General features: G+C 45.0%; 1 protein-coding gene across 5 annotated transcripts in view; it reads left to right on the top strand.

The window, feature by feature from the left end:
- Positions 1 to 795: 795 nt before the first annotated feature.
- ARIH2 (ariadne RBR E3 ubiquitin protein ligase 2) overlaps positions 796 to 14,807 on the top strand; it is a 44,738-nt gene continuing 30,726 nt past the window's right edge. For 2 of the 5 annotated variants that reach the window (XM_057487891.1, XM_036877628.2), the window contains exons 1-3: positions 796 to 945; positions 3,249 to 3,310; positions 4,706 to 5,044. In XM_057487891.1, the coding sequence (XP_057343874.1) occupies positions 4,796 to 5,044 (249 nt within the window). In that variant the 5' untranslated portion in view covers positions 796 to 945; positions 3,249 to 3,310; positions 4,706 to 4,795. Of the gene's footprint in view, positions 946 to 3,248; positions 3,311 to 4,192; positions 4,534 to 4,705; positions 5,045 to 14,807 lie in introns of those variants that run through there. The other 3 variants (XM_057487887.1, XM_057487885.1, XM_036877631.2) reach the window with 3 other exon arrangements.

The following is a 14,807-nucleotide window of genomic DNA, read 5'->3' as shown; positions in this document are numbered from 1 at the left end:
CACCATTTAAGGGGACATGTCTAGTCAAAACAAATGAACTGAGTACACTGGATTATATAGTCGGTAAACCTTTGTGTTGCAAATATATATATAATTAATAACCCCACAATATGTTAATCACCCATCACTGTTTATTTTCACTCCAAATTAATTTGGGGCTTTCTAGAGTTGATTTCACCTCATTTAGGTACTGGAAAGGTGAGAAATAGTGAATCAGAAAGACGCGAATATACGCAAGAAGTAGACCTAAGAGAGCCCACGGGACTTAAAAGAGATCTTGAACATCAGCACGCGCACGACTCGTGGACCGGTGGAAACGGCTTGGGTGGTCTACGGGCTCGTTCGGCCGCGCGGCTCCCAGACAGCGCCCGTTCCACGCTGGTGCGCCAGCCAGACGCTCTCCGTAACACTTGCCCGGAGGTCCTGGAAGGTCCTGGAAGTCACGATGGCACTTCCGACACTGTTTCAGGAAACTGTGCAGCAAGGCAAGTAAGATCCAATCTCGTCCGGTGCACGGGAAGCTGGAAACCCGGGCGGCGAACCCGCGCCGACAGGGGGCAAGTCCGCCGTCCACGCCCCGGCGCCGGGATCCGCCGAAGGGAGGGCGGTAGGGCCCGTCCGAGGCTCCCCCAGAGCGCGGGTTCGGGTGAGAGGCTCTTTCCAGGAGCGGGGCTGAGCCCAGCCCGCAGAGCAGCACAATCACCAGCGCCTGCCACGACCCCCGCGCCCGCTGGGCGACCCTGGGCCGGAAGTGACGCGCGGCGCCAAGCACTTCCGGGGCTGCTGAGACGGCCCCGCCGGAGGAAGCAGCGAGGACCCTCACCGGTGTTGGCCCGCCGCCGCCGCCGCCGCCGCTGCTGCCGCCGTCTCCGGGTCCGCGCCTCGGGCCCGGCCCGACCCGGTCTGGCTCGCGCGGGCTCAGCGGCCGCGGGGCCGCGGCTCTCGGTAAGTGCGAGGCGCGACCTTGTTTACGCCGGCTGGCCGGGAGGGTGGGCTCCCGCGCGCCTCCCCCGGAGCCGGCTCCGCCTTCGCCACCGCCCGCGAGGCCCCCGGCCGCGGCCGCTCGGCACGGTCTTCGCGCTGCGCCGCCCACCGAGAGGCTTCCGGCGCGGCCACCTCATCTTCCCAGCCGGGCCACTGGGCCTGCCCCGGGCGCCGGGGAGGCGCGTCGGCTGCGGGGCTTCGGCCGAGTCGTCCTTGGGAGCCCTGGCCGCGCCCCGCGGGTGGTTAAAGCCCGCCCGGCGGAGCCCCGCGCGCGGTCTGCGTCCTCGCGGACGGACGCCCGGGCTTGTGCGGGCCCGAGCGCTGCTCTGTCCCGCGGAACTTTCTGCCACAGTGGACGTGTTCCGTACCTTCGCCGGCCAGCAGGGTGGCCACCACCTAATGTGGCCACGGAACATTGCGCTTGTGGCTGGAGCGACCAGCCACAAAATGAAAAACCAAATTTTAGGTTTTACTTGATATTTAAGTTAAATTTAAATAACCACATGTGGCTGGTGGCTACCGTAGGAAACAAGACAGATACTGCGTAGAGTTTTGAAACTTAAGTTGCTGGTTCAAAACTACTACCAAGTAGTTTTATTTGAGTTGTATGTAAGCTTTTGTAAATGACCCTTCAGAACTTAATGTTATATCTGGGGTAAACATCGTCAGACTCGCCAAAAAGTCATTGTTTTGTTCTTGTCAAGTTTAAGTTGAGAGGCCTTCAGTTCGAGTCCTTTAGCCCAGGTTGAGTGTCAGGTTTTCGGAACACGTGATTTCGGCTCTGGGGAAAAGTCATTTCTATTCCTCCTTTTCTGTCTGGGATGGAGGGATAATATCTAATATCTGAAGGAAGTCAAAGCGTTTTCATGGGTTCTAATACGGCGATGACACGGTGGCCCCTGTCAAGCAGAGCAGAGACATCTGACTTTGAAAAAATTAAGTTTTTACTTTAATCTGGACCTGCACCCAATGACTAGAAAATGGCTTTCTCTCTTTTGGGGGGAACCTGAAATTATCCCCTGTTTTAGTTGGTGAGTTTAGTATATGGGCAAGGTCTAAGTCCCAGGGAAAGTGAAAAGCATGCCCTTTTGTTGTGATTCTGGAGAAAGCTTTGTGGATAGTATTGGATTTTCTAGGAGGGTTGGGGGTTTAGGAATCTCCATAGCCGTTGATCTGGTGTAAAGTATGGACGCTGTGCTCTCTGACTTGCCGGCTCTGTGATCCTGGGCAAGTTACTTAGCCTTTTTAGACCTCGAGCTTCCTCATTTGTAAGAAGGAGATGATAGCCACTTTGTAGGGTTGGGAAGATTTAATGAAAATGAGTCTGACCTGAAAGTGTCTCTCATTAAATGAGACCTGTTATTAGTGAGATTTTGTAGATGGGAGCAATAGTCATAGATTCTATTTGTCCAGTAAGCCATATTTTAGATAAAAAAGCAGGTTAAAGAAAAAAGGTCTAAACAAAATTAATTTTCCTCTACTATTTTGGAAATTATCTTCCATAATAATTGTTTGGATTTTGGTTTTAATTTAGTTTGTGTTTGCTTGTCTGTATATGAAATATTTCTTTGGGAGTTACAAGCTCTGGTTTTCTAAGAAATCCTAAAGGATGAGGAAATGACCATAACATTTCTAAATGAGTAAGCAAGTAGTGCTTAGTGGGGTCTGTATCTGCGAAAGTCAGATGGCCCTTGAGCATGTCAGAAGATAGGTGGTAAATGGGTGTTAATACTGCTTGGTGGGTATCCTGTTGGGGAACATTTTTAACTTGCAAATTTTTTTCGTGAGTAAAGTTAAGATCTGAAGTATTGGCTGTATTCTGTAAGTGTTAGATTACCACAGTGGAGGTGACTTTATAATTAAAACCCAGCTTTAGGTCAATTACAGTTTACTTTTGTCAATCTCTCTGTAACATTTAGGATTGAAAGTAGTTAATTCAGGAGAACTGAACAATAGGAGTAAGGTGGTGGGCTTTCAAACTGAGGAAGGGAATTGGATATCCATTTCCATCACTAGGACCCCTGGTTAAATTATTGTCAGCTGTTTACATTGTATACTTTCTTTTTTCTAGAAGGCCATGTAACTCTTGTCATTGTAATTATGAGACATGCATTTCTGTGGGACTTACAAGAAAATAATTTCATAATTACTCTGGCCCCTTGCTGCTTGTCCTTTTAAATGTCTTTGCTTTTAAAAAAATTAATTTGCAAACGCAGGGTACCAATTCTAAAACATATAAATAGAATTCTCTCTTTTCATTTTAGATGGAAACTATATGACAGAATATTTGGGTGACATCTTCATGAAAGAGCTTCAAGAATTACAGGTATCTTTAAAAATTCATCTTTTCTCCTAAAGAAAAAATACCCTACTTGAGTTCAGTTGTGATTAGGTGGTTCTACCATACAGAACGATTTGTTAAAAGTCAGACTGCAAAATTATATTATTGCCCTCTCATTAATGTGAAATGGTTTTAAACTTTGAGCATTTACAGTTAACATATCAAACAGATTCACTAATATTTTTATAACATCATTAAAAGGTGGCTGTGTAGTCCTTTAGACTGGTTACATAGGTACAGATTCATTTTTAATCTTGTTTTAATTATGTTTATTTTACTTTTTTAAGAGAGATTATCTACTTCAGACAAACTTTCTATTTACTTTTCTGTTTAATCCAGACTTCAGTATGTAGATCATTTACATACCATTCAATACAAATGCTCTTGTATTTTAAGGTCCTGTAAGTTTTTTTATTTAAGTCACTATTTGATCCCGTTTCTTGCAAAATGATCACTTTAAGTAGTACTTGTGCAGAGAAGTTAACAGGTATTTGTTAGAATCTTCTGGGAGTTGAAGTTTAGGCCCCATGATGGGCTTTGTCAGCTGGTGGTATTTCCCTTTCTGTGTAGGAGACCATTTTGATCTGTGAGGAATGTTCAGTAGCTGGTTCCATTTGAGCTCTTGTTTCTTCACCCTGTTAGGTTTCCATTTTCCCTAGTCTCAGTCCTGCTAAAGCAGAATATCTATAGTTTTCCTTCACTTTGAGATCAGTTTTTTTACTTTAGGTACCCTTATAAAGGCTGTGTAGAACCCTTTGAAACTGAAAAGTCAGTTAACTTTGCAACTAGAGGAGGATGTTGAAAAGCTTTGTGGCTTTGATTTATTTATTTATTCATTCATTTACTAACCATGCTCCTGTTTTCCAGATATCTGAGAAAGACGTCTGTGAGACAGTGGCATTCTTTTCCTAGCTATTACAGAAGGAAGGAACCGTGTTCTTGTGTATGCACTGTGTGGATCACCACTCAGTGAGGCGTGATTAGCCAAGAGATTTTAAACTTGGTAGTTCAACCTTTAGGTTGCTTCCCCTTGTGGTCACCCCACTTGGAGATGTACTTCTGTCTTAAGGACTCTGGCAGGAAGGACAAGTCCACAGGAATTTGACTCCTTGACATGAAGCAGACAGCCTTATACTTTCATGCCAGATGCTTCATGTGGAGTTACTATTGTCACAGCTTTTTCCCCTCCAGGAAAGGGTTTCCAGTTGGTGAGCCTGGGCAGGGAGCTGATGGTGAGGTTTCCTGAATGAGACCAGAGGTGGGAAAGGCTGCAGTAGGGGTAGGGCCAGGGCCATGCCATTTTGATTCTCTGATGATTTCTATTACAACTTCTTATAGTGAAAGTAACACTTATTTTTTTTTCTTTTCTTCCCTTTGAAGACAAAGACACTAATGCATTTGAGACAGTGGTAACTTTTGGGGGGAGGGAAAAAGCTGCTTTCCTGATCTGCAACTTGACCAGATGCTAAGATGTCTGTGGACATGAATAGCCAGGGGTCTGACAGCAATGAAGACGACTATGACCCAAATTGTGAGGAGGAGGAAGAGGATGAGGACCCTGGGGATATAGAGGACTATTACGTGGGAGTAGCCAGCGACGTGGAGCAGCAGGGGGCCGATGCCTTTGATCCTGAGGAGTACCAGTTCACCTGCTTGACCTACAAGGAGTCTGAGGGTGCCCTCAATGAGCACATGACCAGCTTAGCCTCTGTCCTGAAGGTGAGCAGTGTTGTCTACTTCAGGTGTCATTCCCCACCCAATTAAATCAAATATGAGTTGCTGCTATCTAATGTCTCCTCCAGACTGATGGGCCTGCAGCTTGAAACCAAATTTAAATATATGTTGCATCATTTGGACACATCTCATGCATGTACTTTGTTTTCTGTTATGTGCATATCTAAGGCCCTCAGATTCCCAGACTACTAAGAATTAGAAAGGAGGGGTGAGGTGGATTTAGGAAATGTAGACCACAAGTACATATAAACAGAATTGCTTAGATTATCTTGTTTCAGTGAGGCTTATGGAGCTTGACAGGTAAATACGATAAGCGTCAGATTCACCGTCTTCTGCACCTGTGTGAGTGGAGGGTAAATGTCTTGAGAGGCACCCAGATCCCCCAATTTGCCCTGAATATTTAGTGCTTCTGGGCTGAATTGCTCATTTGTTTCATAATACTGATGACTAATGTCTGACGTTTAAAGAGATTTTAGCAGTAACTGTAATAAAGTAGGTTCTCATGCTTGTATTTCATTGATTTTGCTGGATGTTAATGTGGAAATGTTAAGGAATTAACAAAGTTGGTTATTCCAGCATGATTCTTAATTTTTAATACTTAAACGAGCATACTTTTCAATGTCCTGCGCCTCAGGCCCATTACTGTCCTCACTGTGTACATTCCCTACTACGTAATATGACATCAGCTCACAGTGTACTCACGCAGAACACTGTGTACTGGGAATGTTCTTACCCTCATTCAGTTTTCCAGCATGTTTCTTCCTCCTGGAAAGTTGGCCTTTATGTGAAAGTGAGGGACATTCCTCTTCCTTCACTGACCTTCCTATAGGAACTTTTACAGATTTTATTATCTGCTAACTTGAAGGTCAAGGGCACATCAGCATGATTTTAACCAAATAATGTTCTTGTTGGTATTTAATAAGTTACGGAAACAACTAAGGTGTGCCATGTATGATTTCTATAAAAGTTGTTTTATCTGCTAGCTCAGGGATTTTCTTTCCAGCGGTCAGCAGAGACTAGTACCTTGGACTTGGATACTCCGGGCTTTATCAGCAGCTAGGTGGCGGCTGAGAGCTGAGGCTGCTGTGACTCACCCTGGGAGCGACTGCAGACTTCCCTCTTGTGCTCAGCAGAAAGCTGTAGAGAGCAGAGGCCCCTTTGGAACCCTGTGGAGGTCTGGGATTCATGCACTGTAGCTACAGCAAAGCTGCTGGGACCTCAATCTCCAGAGGGCCTTTCCCTGGTGGAACAGAGGCATTGGGTCACTTCCTTCCTCACCACACACACCTCTCCCTGTCTGGTCAACTAGTTCTTTGGCTTTAACCATACCGTCGGATTGTACACGGTGTTGGTATTTTAAAATAGAAAAGGAGCTGTCAGGTGTGTGCCCGCATGCTTGGCAGTGTCTGTTCATTAAAGTCCCCATCTCAGACCCTAGGAATGGCACAGGGATTCTCAGTTTGTTAAGCCTTCTGTGCTGACTTTCCTGGCCTGTCAGAGACAGCTGAGGAGCCCTGTCACCTGTCCTCTCTCCCTCCCCTTTTCTTAAAACTGTAGTAAAATATATATAACAAAAAATTTATTATTCTCATTAGGTTCTTATTAAGTGGACATAATTCCTCCTCCTAGTGTCCTAGGGCTCCTTCAGAGTCTGGTGTGAGTGTTCCCTGAGTGACCCCCAGAACACAGTGGTTGTGCCTCCTTTGGTCTCAGTGCCCAGGCACTGCCACCCATGTGTTAGGTCATACCATGCAGTCTTCTGGCTGCTTCTGCTGTTTTGTCTTTCTGTGTGATTTTGCATGACCCCTCCAACCAGATTGCCACTTCCTGGAGTACAGAAACTACTGTATACCTGTTCTCCCCCATCATTTCTGTCAGTGTTTCATCCCCAGTAGGCGTTGAGCAGGGCCTTGGCTATGTGTGGGCTTTGTGGGCTGTTGCCGACAGTTGCTCGTGTTGGTGTGAGCTAGACTCCCATCTCTGCTGCGTGTCCACCTGTACTGCACGGAAGGGCACTACTCTGGCGCCCTCAGGTTCATGGGAAGAGCAAAAGGAACTCAGAACATAGATGAAATCATGAAAAGAGATGGAAGAAGTTGAAACGTGGGAATAGGGTTAAAGAGAAAATGGGGAAGAGGAAAGTAGTTCATGAAAATGCAGATGGTGGTGGAAAAGAGACCTCTCAGCCCAGCTCACTGGAGGAGCATGTTCACACCATTTTCTTTCTGGGCCTGGGCAGCAAGGCTGCTGGTTCTTGGCTTGTCTGCACATAACGGGACTCAGTGGTGGTGTAAGCAGCTCAGGAATTCGACCAGCTTGGCTAGGCAGAAACAGCTTGGTTAGGAGGAAAGGCGAAGGAATTGCCCACAATCTTGCTTTTTCAGGCTGACTAAAAACTAAGTGGTTTTCGTCCTTGTGATGAAAATGTTCTGCGTCGAGGTGCTGCGCTCACTGGCGGGTGCTGGGCACTTCAGCTGCTCCGGCTCCCTGCTTGTGTCTCTGCGTGATGGCTGGTTATCACCCAGCTCACCCCAGATGCCTGCATCGCTGGTGGTGCGTGCTGTCTGTATACCTCTGATATTTGAGATATCTGATTCTGCCATGTGATTTAGGTGCTGTTTGACTACTAGGAAATGTGACGTGTTTGGTTTAAAAGTATAGCTCGTCAACGCTGTCTGTGAACAGAAGCAGTCACAGTTTGGGGGGGTGGCGTGCAGTTTTTGGGGACACTCAGCTCTGTTGTTTCTCTGTGTGTTATCAGTTGCCTATGGATGAGCCACAGTTGAATGTAAATTAAGCCTTTTAGGATTTGATGTAGAAAAACCCCAATTGGGACACCGGCCGTTTGGTTTGGTGGGAGCCTCTGGTGGCAGAGGGTAACTGTGCACAAGTGAGGTCTCTGCTTGAGGAGGGAAAGTGCCCAGGAAGTCAGGGCAGGGACCGAGGACAGACAGCAGCGCAGACACTCGTCTGTTACTGGGGGAAACTCCGGGGATTCAGGGGATGGTAGAGCAGACGCATTATTGTGAGAATGAACCATCATCCTACACTAGTGGAATGTCGTGAGAGACGGAGTTTTGCCAGGCGAGGTTTTGTGTTTGTTGGAAGGGGGAAATCTCTGATGAATGCTTTTAGTGATCATATACGAGTCTTAAAAGAAAACAAAGGTACCTTTTTTACACAGTGTACTTATTTTTATATGAAACTTATACCAAGATTGTTTTGTTGCTACTGTAGGTTAGCGAGGCCCTTTCTAGTGGTAACAAGCATTTTTGAACAAAATGTGTGAGTAGTTAGCCAAGAAGAATTTTGTTGTTCAGTGACTCCTGTTTATATGGCTCCATGAAGCATGAGGCATTTGCTGTCAAGCTGCTCAGGAGCAGGCTCGGCCAGCAGATCCCCAGACAGAGCACAGGCCAGCTTTCGTTGGCGGTGGGCCACCTGAGTCCCCTCATTGTGCACTTTTCTGCCCTGCAGCTTGAGAGGGGCGTCTGGGGGGCCCCAGCCAGCAGTCAGAAGGGATAAGTGGTAGTGCTCTGAGCTGGGCAGGCCGGAGAGCCTTGGGTGGGGCAGAAGGCAGGAGTGGGGGGCAGGAAGTTGACTTCTGGGCTGGAGTGGAGACACTGGGACATCTGAGTGAAAAGGAATTAGATGTGCAGGGTCATGAACGCAGCCTGAGGTGTATTTACTGTTGTAGGAAGGGCACAGAGTTCTTAAACTTCTTTAGCACCAAACTATGCTGCTCATTTCTCAAGCCTGGTGTATCCCAGATAGGATTGCAAAAATAAGCTGGTTATGATGAGTGTTTTTATGAGTCTTGCTTTATCAGCTGCATTATTAACTTGTTCCCTAAAACATTCTAGTCTGCCACCCTCCTACCTGAATTTGTTTTAAAATCTAGTCTTGGCTGTTTAGCAAAACATAGCAAAACATAGCTCTTAAGATTCTTCTTCTGTGGATCATTTTTCCCCATTGAATGATTCCTAATGAGTTTTCAGGGCTTTTGACTCTTAAGTGCAGAAGCCTCTGAAGCCCTGCTTTCAAAGCGACCTGGTTTCTGTCCATTTGCACTTTAGTAACATAAGCGGTTGATGTTCTTAACACAGGATGCTTTACATTTAGCCTTTTAAGTGGCACCAACTATTTGATATCTAAGAGACTTTATTTCTTAAATCGACTTTTATATCCTGATTTGGCTGAATCTTAAGACCATTTTATTTTTATTTGCATATTCATTAATTAACCAAGTAATGGTTGTATTTTTGTTATCACTAATGGGGAAGTAACCTCAAGCCAGGTCTAGTACGATGTTTGTGTCCTGAGCAGCCATCTGATTTCTATTTTTATGACCTGATGTCAGGTTTCTTTGCATGGCTGTATCTCAGTAGAACCTAGATTAAATTCCTGTGTTTCAGATAGTTGGTTAGTGGGTATGTTGACATCGTGATGCTTCAGTCTGGAAGTCCGATATATGTTTTACTGATGTATAAATTTATTTTTAAAAGGGAGACGAGAAATGTTCAGAGTGACATTGAGGATTTGCTTGAGGATTTGCCTCAGTACAGCTCATGCCAGAGTTGTCCCTGTCTTGCCAGCTTTGAAAGGTTATTGTCATCACTGACTTTGCGTCCTCGTTGTGTACCTGGCACTACACACACACACAACATGCTCACTGCCTTCCAGAAAGGCAGCTTTTCGTCAAATTCAAGGCCAGCCAGTGTTTTTGCTGTGCTCTCACACTACCATAGAGACCATTTAAAGCATTTAAAGTGTAATCTGGAGGATACTAATCCCACACCTGCGTCCCAATCCTGAATTAATTTATATGTAAATTTTATTGTTAAGATGTTACTATGGTATTTATTTAACAGTATCCTTCATAATGCCATTAATCGAAAATCAAAGTTTTCTTCCTTGTTCATTATCCTTCAGGTCTTGTCCATATTGATATATAATATTACTGTGCTGCTATCTGATGCCTTCATTCAGCCATTATTTACTGGGCACCTACAGTGAACTAGGCCCCAGAGAAATAGCTGTGAGCAAAATAGACCCAAATCCCTGCCCTGGTCAGCATTACCTATATTTTTATATTCTGTTGTTTTCATGTATATTTCTCACATTTCCCCTCCTCTTACTTCATCACGATGACTTTTCTCTATGGCTTCATAGCACACTGTCTTGTTCTTGGGCCATGCTTGGCTCATATCTTCCCTGTTGGGCATTTAGGTGACCTGTGTGTCCCTGCTGTTGGGACTGGTCACACTGCTAGGTGAGCTCTCGTGGATGTGGCCTCTGTGTCTGTCGGGCCTTGGCTTGAGCCTGGGCTCATGGTCAGGTGACTGGGTTCCAGCCCCTTCTCTGCTGTCCAGTGCGGTGTGATCTTGGTATGTTCCTCGGCATCCGTAAGCTGAGGTTTTCCCATCTGTGCATATGGTAGTGATGACGCCTCTACAGCTCTGGGGGAGGCACTGCAGTGACGTGGAGCAGAACGGGGGATGTTGCTGTCATGTCGTCGTGGTTCCCTTAGGACACATTCATAGGATTGTGCGCTGTGGGCCGGGGACAGGAGGCAGACGGAGGAAGGTCTGGGACACTGCTGACCGACACCTATGTGCGTGTGCTGGGTAGGTTGCGTTCTTTGGTTTGCCCTCTCCCAGAGCATCTGGTGCCCTTCTCCTGGGCCTGCTGGTAAGAAAAGTACACATAATTCATGGTGTATTTTGAATCGGAACAGAAAAGAGGATACAGTGGAATACGGCCTGTGTTGTGCCTGCTGTCTTTGCTCTTGAGGCTGCGTCAGTGCCACTTAATGAATTGGGGCTCTCTGCTCCTGAGGTACCCCCTTGCATCTTTCTAACTTTTGCCCTGTCCCAGCCAGTCTCTCTCTTTTACCTTGTCTTTGCCCCTACTGCTCTCGAAATAACTTGGAGGATCAGGTCTCTCTGCCTGAAAGAGGGAAGTGTCGCGGGCGAGACCTGAGAAGGGCGCCGAGTGAGCAGCGGGAGCTTCTTGTCCTCCCCTCCGGAAGTCTGGCTCCCTGGGGCTCAGTTGCTTCAGCTGATGTGGTTGTCAGAGTTTGAAGCTTATGTTGTGTTCCCTTTCTTCAAACTATCACAATGAAACAGTTTCACTGTGATGACCACAAGCCATTGACCGTAAGTAGAGATACAGGCAGGACGAGCAAGAGGTTTGTGTGGTCATTTTAAGAGAACAGAGCTGTTCTTACCATCCTGAGCACAGAGTGGGCTCCATCTGGAAGAGCTGCTCTCTGACTAGCAGTTTTCTACAGACTCTGGGAAGTCTTTCTACCCACTCTCATTTCCTTTATGCCTTATTTTAGGCTTTCAGTGGTCCATCTCTCATTCTCATTTCCCAGTCTGTATGTCAAGTTGCCTCCTTTAATGAGGAATAACTCCAGTGCCATTTGACACAGCTTCTGGGTTCTCTAAACCTGGTGTCTCCACCACCCACTACGCTGGGCACTGACGCTTTACCCTGACTCCCTTCTACCAGGAAGCCTTCCTGGTGCCCAGGCAGAGTCGGGCACTCTGTACCCCTCAGTATATACTTGTATGCTTACTGGAAGTCCGTCGTTTGTAAACCAGGGCTTGATGTCTTTGAGATAGAGATCCACATTTTCTCTTTGTATAACAGCACCTCACAAAAATGTCTGCATACGGTTTGTTTTCATGTTGCTGATTGTTGATCTGACTGTCTGAGCCCAGGTCAGGAAATGCATAAGTTGGGAATTCAACCCCAGAGTGATGCATTTGTATGCTCCTGTTTGTAAATAGAGGGTGTACTTGTCAAAGGGTTTCCATGAAGCCAGAGCTGACTTCTAAGTAGAGCTGGTATATGCCTAATGGGTGAGTGGTTCACAGTTTGGGGTGCATGTCAGAATTCATTTTGGCAATTCCTATATAGAAGCCTAAGTTTCATGCAGATGTAATGAAACAGAATCGTCAGAAGTGAGGCCGGGTATTTTATATTATATTCATGTGGAAGTGCAAAAGAAAGTTAGGAAATAATTCAAGTTATCCCAGTGAGGCAGGAGTGTGTCCACCATTGGGAGCTGGCTTGTGACTGGAGTGCGGGTACACATCCGCTGCCCAGCCCTGCTCGCCAGCTGGGGAGGTTTCTGTCGTGCGTTAGATGTCTAAATGGACCTTCATATTTCTTTGACTGTGAAGTAAAAGTGGTTTTTATGTCCATGTTGATAATGAGTATGTAGAAATGACTGCAGGTATCTGCAATCATATAAATACAACGTAGGTGTTACAAGCTGTGAATTACATGGCACTGTAGAGCACCTCTGATCGATTCTGCTAGCTTGCTAACACTGGCTTCCACTTCACAGTGCTTGGCGGCCCTCATATCTACTCCCCCATTTGTTTTGGTTTGTTAGTATTCACAAGTCTGTAGCAGGTTTTTATCTATTTATTTATAAAATTTTGCTATCATTAAAGTACAATTACATGAACAACATTATGGTTACTAGACCCCCCCTGTTATCAAGTCCCTCCCACATACCCCATAACAGTCACTATCCATCAGTGTAGTAAGATGCTGTAGAATCACTACTTGTCTTCTCTGTTATACTGCCTTCCCCATGTCCTCCCACACACATTATGTGTGCTAATCGTAATGCCCCATTTTCCCCCTTATCCCTCCCTTCCCACCATCCTCCCCGGTCCCTTTCCCTTTGGTAACTGTTAGTCCATTCTTGGGTTCTGTGATTCTGCTGCTGTTTTGTTCTTCAGTTTTTTCTTTGTTCTCATACTCCACATATGAGTGAAATCATTTGGTACTTGTCTTTCTCCGCCTGGCTTATTTCACTGACCATAATACCCTCTAGCTCCATCCATGTTGTTGCAAATGGAAGAATTTGTTATTTCTTATGGCTGAATAATATTCCATTGTGTATATATATACCACATCTTCTTTATCCATTCATCTACTGATAGACACTTAGGTTGCTTCCATTTCTTGGCTATTATAAATAGTGCTGCGATAAACATAGGGGTGCATATGTCTTTTTCAAACTGGGCTGCTGCATTCTTAGGGTAAATTCCTAGGGGTAGAATTCCTGGGTCAAATGGTGTTTCTATTTTGAGTTTTTTGAGGAACCTCCATACTGCTTTCCACAGTGGTTGAACAATTTTACATTCCCACCAGCAGTGGAGGGTTTGCCTTTCTCCACATCCTCGCCAACATTTGTTGTTCATCTTTTGGATGTTAGCTGTCCTAACTGGTGTGAGGTGGTATCTCATTGTGGTTTTAATTTGCATTTCTCTGATGATTAGGGATGTGGAACATCTTTTCATGTGCTTGTTAGCCATCTGAATTTCTTCTTTGGAGAAGTGTCTGTTCATATCCTCTGCCCATTTTTTATTTGGCTTATTTGCTTTTTGTTTGTTGAGGTGCATGAGCTCTTTATATAATTTGGATGTCAACCCTTTATCGGATCTGTCATTTATGAATATATTCTCCCATACTGTAGGATGTCTTTTTGTTCTACTGATGGTATCCTTTGCTGTACAGAAGCTTTTTAGTTTGATATAGTCTCACTTGTTCATTTTTCTTTTTCTTTTTCTTTTTTTTCTTTTGGTATCATTTATCTACAATTACATGAGCAACATTATGGTTACTAGACTCCCCCCATCAAGTCCCCCCCACATACCCCATTGCAGTCACTGTCTATCAGCGTAGTAAGATGCTATAGAATCACTACTTGTCTTCTCTTTGTTGTACAGCCCTCCCCGTGCCCTCCCCTACATTATGTGTGCTGATCGTAATGTCTGTTTTTCCCCCTTATCTCTCCCTTCCCATCCATCCTCCTCAGTCCCACTTGTTCATCTTTGCTTTGGTTTCCCTTGCCCAGGGAGATATGTTCATGAAGAAATTTGCTCATGTTTATGTCCAAGAGATTTTTGCCTATGTTTTTTTTCAAAGAGTTTATGGTTTCATGATGTACATTCAGGTCTTTGATCCATTTTGGGTTTACTTTTGTGTATGGGGTTAGACAATAATCCAGTTTCATTCTCTTACATGTAGCTGTCCAGTTTTGCCAATACCAGCTGTTGAAGAGGTTGTCATTTCCCCATTGTATGTCCATGGCTTCTTTATCCTATATTAATTGACCATATATGCTTGGGTTTATATCTGGGCTCTCTAGTCTGTTCCATTGGTCTATGAGTCTGTTCTTGTGCCAGTACCAAATTGTCTTGATTACTGTGGCTTTGTAGTAGAGCTTGAAGTCAGGGAGCGTAATTCTCCCCACTTTATTCTTCCTTCTCAGGATTGCTTTGGCTATTTGGGGTCTTTTGTGGTCCCATATGAATTTTAGAACTATTTGCTCGAGTTCATTGAAGAATGCTGTTGGTATTTTGATAGGGATTGCATTGAATCTGTAGATTGCTTTAGGCAGGATGGCCGTTTTGACAATATGATTCTTCCTATCAATGAGCACGGGATGTGTTTCCATCTATTGGTATCTTCTTTAATTTCTCTCACGAGTGTCTTGTAGTTTTCAGAGTATAGGTCTTTCACTTCCTTGGTTAGGTTTATTCCTAGGTATTTATTCTTTTTGATGCAATTGTGAACAGAATTGTTTTCCTGATTTCTCTTTCTGCTAGTTCATTGTTAGTGTTTAGGAACACAACAGATTTCTGTGTATTAATTTTGTATCCCGCAACTTTGCTGAATTCAGATATTAGATCTAGTAGTTTTGGAGTGGAGTCTAGGG

Source organism: Manis pentadactyla, chromosome 1 (assembly GCF_030020395.1).
Source record: "Manis pentadactyla isolate mManPen7 chromosome 1, mManPen7.hap1, whole genome shotgun sequence".
Taxonomy (NCBI): domain Eukaryota; kingdom Metazoa; phylum Chordata; class Mammalia; order Pholidota; family Manidae; genus Manis; species Manis pentadactyla.
This window is presented reverse-complemented; position numbering and strand designations above follow the sequence as displayed.